Below are 7754 nucleotides of genomic sequence, written 5' to 3' on the forward strand. Positions count from 1 at the left end.
GAGAACAAATTAAATAATACTTGCAAGCTCTTAAACTGCAGGGATCTCACCTATAAAAGATTAGTTTTGCAACAGAGAACATTTTTAATGATTAATGGTGGACAGTGTTTATCAGGAGTGTGAGAAGTAACACGAGAGAAGGTAAGGACAACCCATGGAGAGTGGAGTCTGGCAGTACTGGTCTGCTGGCTACCAGAGCTGACATTTCAGTACTGCTTGAAAGGTGATTGGTGAGGAGCCCTGAAAGGGCAAACAAGGAAACTATTTGTTGATCAAAAGAGAAGGAGTCAGTGGACAGGTATACATTATAAAAAATCCTCCCTTGTCCTGGGGCAGAACCAACTATGTTGATATTTCCCTCAACTCCTCCCCTTGTCCCCAGCCTGGCTGCAACAAGGACTTCCTCCTGAAGTCCACCATTAATATAATCTTCATCATTGTCCTCCTCCATGGGCTGCAGGGGCACGTTGCTTCACCATGGTCTTCATCAGGGGCTGGAATGGAATTTCTACTTCCCCTGCTCCAGCAAGAGTTCCCATCCACAGGAGACAGTCCTCCTTGAACTTCTCCAATGTAGGTTCTTCTCAAGGGCTGCAGTTTTCCACAAACTGCTCCCACATGGGTCCCCCATGAGGTCACAGGTCCTGCCATAAAACCTACTCCAGCACAGCATTATCAGAGGGTCACATCACATTCTCCTTCAAGCATCCACCTGCTCCAGCCTGGGGTCCTCCATGGCTGCAGGTGGATCTCTGTTCCATCATGGACTCATCCACATCCCTTCAACTCAAGTTCACACTAGCATTCCAGCCTGTCCAGTACAGCAGCACAGGAACAGCAGCACCTGCCAGCCCAGGAGCATCACCATGGCTGTGACTAGAACCTTCCCAGGCACAATTCAGTGAGGTGAGCACTGCAGCAAAAAGGGGCCACTAACAAGCATTAGGCCCTAATATAATCAGAAATTCTTACATTTACATACATTCATACTGGACAGTAAATCCATTGATTTACAAGACCCTGTTAAGTGGTTTAAAGCAGTGTTCAAACTACAGATGTCTTTCCTGACAGCTGTGTGTATGTAAAAGAAGTGACACTTTCATGAAAGCCCTTGTCATGTGCTCATGGATGGAAACAGGAGGCTTTCCACTGAATTCAGATTTCATACTGATTTTCAATCTATTATCTCATAACCTAAATAAGCCACCCCACTCAAGAAGTGTTTTTCCATTTATTTGTGTACATTGCATAACATGGACAAGTGTTAGTCAGATGAGACAAGATATTTTTCCCTTTTAAGGTCCTCATCTGTTGTGGGAAAATGGAACTTCTATTTCTGCACCTTTTTAATGATTACTCTCTTCCCTTCCCTTCCCTTCCCTTCCCTTCCCTTCCCTTCCCTTCCCTTCCCTTCCCTTCCCTTCCCTTCCCTTCCCTTCCCTTCTCTAGAAAATATCTCCGCTTGGAAGTTTTTTGAATTAAAGATTCAGCTGGGGATGTATTAAATAGATGCAGTGTTCAACAATTTACAATAGATGGGAATTAGGAATTTCATTTCAGATGACTCAGAGTGCTTCACATGCTGTTGTTACTGCTACTGTCTAAGCCTGATATTTATTTTAAAAACATCTGTTACAGAAGGAGTGGAAGTGGTAAACCTATGGGAGAGTCTTCCTCCCTGATCCATTAATCCACCCTTAATTCTTAAACTCTCATTGCAGGAAGACAGACTTTTAACTCTTCAAAAGGCTTCCACTGATTCAAAAAGCTTTAACCATTAAAAATTGACACTAATCTTATTGCAAAGAAGTTGGACAGATTTCTATAATCAAATAAGAGATTAATTACGTAATTAAAATGGAAACACTAAAAAGAACTGCAGAAAATGCAGTGCTATTACAGGGAGTACAAGACTGAAGACACTTTATAATGAAAAGTTAAATGATTTATTATACAAATTATGTGTCTGTATGTTCCCTTCTGCACTCAATATCCTTCTGGCTGGCACTATCTCCCTCTGTGTCTGTACATACACATAATTTTAGAGTTAAAGAAACAGGTATCAGTTGCCTTAAGTCTACTCTTCCATTGTGGCTGGGATAGAAGAGAAGTTTTCTTCCACTACCAGAGTTTGTATTCTGGTAGCAACAAGGATGTTTAATCACAGAACGATATATTTGCTCTTCCCCAAGGGAACAGGGGAAAAGAGACAAAATATAAAAATAAATATAAGAAAGAACAAGACTATGAAGTAAAGTAAGATGTTATATAGCTTATTAATTTTGATTCGTAAAAATATAAATATGTATCTAAGGATTTGAATCAAAATAATATAGTATCTATGTCCATCATGGATATTTTCTCATATAAAAAGGATCTTTACAGTACTTGATGAGCAATTTTGCAATATTTTACTGGATCAAAAAAATCAGGTTTTGAGGAGGTTACTATGTTACCTTGCTTTTTTTTTTACAATTTATGTACACTTTGTGTTACATCATCTTGTACAATATTTATGCACAGCATATAATTGAAATGCACAAAAAATTTTAAATTCTCCATATCTTACTGGGCAAACTCAAACCGGTTAAAATATTGTTCAAAATAACCAAAGTTATTCTATACCTGCTCATATGCAGCTATCAGCTGAAGATTAAGCTCATATGTGCTCTGTAATACCTGTTGCAATTTTATGAATAGTGTTATACATGGTGTAGTAGCTGTCATCACAGATACAATGCAGCAAAATATTCAGCTGGCTTACGGCTTTCTGCAAAGAAATCAGTTTTCAGGTATTTTATCAAAAAGTTTTTCTTTCAAGCCACTCTTAATAGGTAAGACAGGTTAGATAATTTGGTATAAAATTGTGGTATCTCATATTATGCATTTGGCTAGATAACATAGGAATAGGAAAGCAGACCTGAGAATAAATAAGGAATCAATCAAGTAATTTATTTAATAGATAATTAGCTGAGTCTGTGAAGGCTAGATCAGTGCATTTCATATTAATTTTTAATGCCATTTTCAATGGCAGAACATAAGTTGTAATATCAAAATGAATATGGAATTGAGAACCATTATGTTAAACTACTCCTGACTGGAAACATGTTAAAATTTGAAGACATTTCTTTGAAAGATACCCATCTCAAAGGAAATCCACAGGAAATATACTGTGAAAAAACTTCTAAAGCCTTTTGCCTGAAGTATTTCCCAACAAAGACATAAATCACAGGGTTAATGCAGCTATGGGTGATAGCAAGCATATAAGCAAACTGCTCCCCAAAGTTGAGCAGTTCCTCCCAGAAGCAGCCTTTGATCACTCCTGTGTGGTGTAATGTATCCAGGAACACAAAAAAATGGTGAGGAGTCCAGCAGAAGTGAAACATAAGTACCACAGTCAAGATCAGTCTTTGTGCCTTTGTGCCTCTGTGCCTCTTGCAACCCTTTGCTCTGAGTGCTCTTCGTTCTCTTGCTGTTTTTTGTAGGGACCTAATGGTAGAGAAATTGAGGAAGACGATTGCTGTGGATGGCAACAGAAACCCCACGACGTTGCGTACCAGGCTTTCAGCTGTTTCCCACCATGGGGAGGGGAAGTCCAACATGCATGCTGAAATATTCCACTGGGGAAAGTCTTTCACAGTCCGGAACGTGAAGGCTGGGATGCTGAGAAGGATGCTAAAGAACCAGATGAGCAAGCAGATCCCTTTGGTCATGGATTTGCTCCATATCTCTCTGTGGTTCAAGGTATGGACAACAGTCAAATAGCGATCCACGCTGATGGCCACGAGCAAGTAGATGCTGGTGTACATGTTCAGGGTGATGGATGCGCTGATGCTGCGGCACAGGAAACTGCCAAAGGGCCAGTTAAACTCATTACTGATGTTCTCTGCCCAGAATGGGAGGCACATGAGGAAGATAAGATCAGCAACAGCTAGGTTCATAAGGTAGATTTCAGCTGTCTTCAGGGGGCCTTTGTGCAGCAAATAAATTAAGAGAACAAATACATTTCCAAGCATACCAATAACACAGACAGTGTTGATGTACTTGGGTGCTATATAGTACACAATGTCCCACCAGTCTTCCTGCTCTGGGCAAATAGTTGAGTTGCTCTGGTTTTCAGTCTGGTTTGATGAGGAAATATTCAGTAGAGGACTGTCAGTCATTCTTTAAAAAATTCAGAGGTGAACAGGAGATGCCTTTGAAATCAGAGAAAATGACTGCAAAAAAAGAAGCACATTTTAAAATTTGTCTCCTGTGAGTGGTGTAACAAACATTTAACTGTGGCAAATTCTTTATAAGTCCTTACTGATTACTGTAGGCTAGATCAATCCACACTTGATATGTGCAACAGTGAGAAAGGTTCCTAGTATTAGCAAGGACGGAACTTCCTCTACATCCTATGAAATTTCCTCTCCTTGCTTCCATTGTTTAAAGTAGCACAGAGGAAGGAAAGTGACAAATTAGTGTAAGTAGTTCTGTACACCTCCTCCAGACTGATTACAGACACAGATATGGGAGAATTCCATCTCCCTGAGAGTAGCAGGAGTCACACTGGAGACACAAAGCCAGCTTTGCATCTTTCCCTGCCCCTTCTCTTACTTATTTACCATGTTATGTATGTTATTATAGTACTGTTTTATATACTGTATTACAAATAAACATCCTACTGTCATCCTACTGAAGCAGGATCATGCCTGTTTCCCAGAAATGAGAAACTGCTCACTCACTGTATGCATCACTCGCTGCTTGAACTTTACATTCTTTTGTACCTTCTCAGATCCCCTCACCCTGAAATTTGGTTTCAAATTTGTTCTTAGATTAGACAGCTTATTGCCTTCAAATGCTAGCAGTTGGAATAATAAAACATAGACTCCTTTAAAATACTACACTAAAAATCTTGCCTGAAGGAAAGGCCTCTGCAGCTCTAAATTTACAGCACTCTTCTCCAGTTCAAAAATTTCATTTGAATTCAGCTGGAGAGGGGCTATCCCAGCCTCCAAAGCGTTTCGCCCATCATAGCATTGGCAATACCTTTATTTCTTTCTGGTAACTCCATCTGAGATTGTGCAGTAGTGAGAACATGGGTAAAACCTTATCCTCCCATGAAAATCCACTTGATTTTCAGTCAGGGATCTACTGTCAGAGCTGCCTCCTGCTTCACTCTTCTGGTGGTGCCATGCTTGATAACAGTGCCTGGATCCTGGTTTTTACAGGCATTCAGTCTCAGAATCATTATGGCAGGCAAGTTATTATTGAGGCTGTGGTTCCATCTGACATTTCAGTATTTCATATGCAAGTGAAGCATACCAATCATGAAAAAAATGCATTTGAAAAAAATCAATATTTTGCAATCAGTCATTCTGAATGTTGTCTATCTGCAGCAGCTATTTAACTGCTCTTCCACTTCCTATATTTTTACACCAAGGGTACATCTAAGGATGCAGTTTCTGAGGAGACAATTTAGAACAATCACTCATTTCTTTTACATATATGTGCAACCACAGTGATGCCTGTATATGAGCAGCTTGCAATACTTATTTCAGGGATGCCTCTAGGAATAAGTTAAGTACTAATATCCCACATCAGGCTATTTGGTACTAATGCACAGAACATTTTTCATCACTGCAGAATTAGGTGAGCAGCAAAGTTGTGTCTGACTTCATAAACTCACTCAAGCTGGCAGTCTTGATGGGAAACTGAGCTACAGCTCAACGCAGCTCCCTGGATTTCCCTCACAACAGTTTGAATGCTACCTAGTTCACAGACACCTCATGCATACTGAGACAACTTGAAAGGATCTAAAACTATAGATAAAATACATATAGCAAATAAATGGCTGGTTAGCATCAAAGAGGCTCTTTGTGTGACAACAGAAATCTAATGCTGTTATAGCGGGAGTCTGGCTAAGGTATGAGAAAACAATGGCAGAAAATCTGTAACTTTATAATTCAAAAATGATGTCGAAGAAAGGTAACAGTTAAACAGAATTATTTGTTTTACTAAATATTGAAGAAAAAGAAGTGCTTATTGTCCTTGCTTGCCCTTTTTTTGAAACTTCTTGCTATCAGATTATTCCAGACACTTTGCACACTTTAGCTGTGATCTCTCTGTTGGAGCTACAAATTCATTCATGATAGGCTCAGCTAAAAACACCAGGAACCTCTATTTTTCATTGCAACTTAGATTTTAGTCACAGCTAAATCTGAATTCTTGTTCTATCTAGCTACCAGCTAGCAATCGTACCTGAAGATTCTGTAGAGTTTTTCATAGCGAAAATTTCTTCAGAGTCTACTAGTCAGTGTCCAAGCACTACCACAAGCCACAAGCCTCTCATAAAGTTAGAGCTCAAAATGTTCTCTTGACAGAAAATGCACTTTATTTTCTGTAATTTCTGTAAACATTTATAAGTATTTAGTGTTAATGGACAATTAGCCACATGAACGGTTTTTGATTTCTGTACTTAACACATTCCAGTAATCTTTTATACAAATAATGACATATTTTTCTTACTTTGAACTGATTTTTTATGAATTTCCATGCACAGTGCATCTATCGCCCTTTACATTATTAATATTCATTAGCCAGTTAGAGCAATTAGGTGAAATGGATCATGGCTTTCCACATAAACTAATACTGACCCTCAATTACTTTCACTGTGAAAAAGAAAGGGAAAGTCTTACCAGACTGCACAGATCAGAACTGAGAGCACAAAAGATTATTTTTTAGATGAAATATAGAAATTATTTTAATAAATATAATGCATTAAAAAAAGATAGACATACCGACTCCTTGTCCTTCCTGGCAATTTACTCAAAGTTTCAAATTCGGAAACAGTTGATAAACAGCAGCACAGAGGTTACTGAGAGAACTCAAAGATGCATCCTGAGGCACAACTGAGTGACTGAGGGCTGTTCTGAGTGTTTTGTTGGCCATACACCATGTGTGTGATGTTACATTTTGGAAGAAAGCCCCAGGACTTTTTTTTTTAACTTCCCCAAATGTCAGCTGTAGTAATTTTCAAGGCATGTGAAATATTTCATTTTCATTGTGAAATAATACAAGCCATATGTCATGACTCTTGTAACCCTGTGACCGCTGAATAAAGCTCTCAAATACAGGTCATTGGCAATTAAAAGTTCCTTTGTGTGAATAACTATGTCTGTAGCAATAATAATTTTATTAACAGCTCTGAAATGCCTTCTCAGTGCACATAGGGAGAAACTTAGCACAAGGTTTTGTTGTGGTGGGAGATCCTTTCCATGTTAGCCTGGAGGGGAAAGCTTGCCAAGGAGCTGGGGGCAAAGCAGTACAGAGAGATGGGAATGGCTGCTGAAACATGAGCCTTGCTAAACCCCATTGCCACTGTTTTTGAAAGGCATTGTTTTTGCACACCTCTATAGGTGTCCAGGGCATGCATCTCTGTGAATATTGCTTCTCAGTAGTGCATGATGACTGCTGTTTTTCTCAGGCTTGCACCCAAAAAAACTTTTTTTTCTGGTTACTTGCTGGGCCCGTGTAGCCTGAGAGTGGTTGTTTATAAATTATTTTTATGTTTTACATTCTCATTGTGCACTGATTGGAGCAATATTAAAATAAAAGGGAGTATCTATTGCATCTCAGACTTAAAATACAAATCTCTCTTTAGTTTATCCATGCAAACAATATGGGTTTTCAAGTTAAAAAGAAAACCAGTGAGAAATTATCAAAGGACTGGAATGCTGTTTACTTGGAGGAAAATATTCTTCCCATTGTCT

General features: G+C 38.9%; 1 protein-coding gene across 1 annotated transcript; it reads right to left on the minus strand.

Annotated features, from left to right (window-relative positions):
• Positions 1 to 1525: 1525 nt before the first annotated feature.
• Positions 1526 to 7083, minus strand: BDKRB1 (bradykinin receptor B1). Its single transcript, XM_085061450.1, has 2 exons — positions 6783 to 7083; positions 1526 to 4217 (listed from the first exon to the last, which is right to left on the minus strand). The coding sequence occupies exon 2, from the start codon at positions 4161 to 4163 to the stop codon at positions 3078 to 3080; it is 1086 nt and encodes a 361-aa protein (XP_084917576.1). The 5' UTR covers positions 4164 to 4217; positions 6783 to 7083; the 3' UTR covers positions 1526 to 3077.
• Between the last annotated feature and the right edge of the window lie 671 nt (positions 7084 to 7754).

This window comes from Lichenostomus cassidix, chromosome 5, assembly GCF_008360975.1.
Source record: "Lichenostomus cassidix isolate B80296 chromosome 5, HeHo_3.0, whole genome shotgun sequence".
NCBI classification, from domain to species: Eukaryota; Metazoa; Chordata; class Aves; order Passeriformes; family Meliphagidae; genus Lichenostomus; species Lichenostomus cassidix.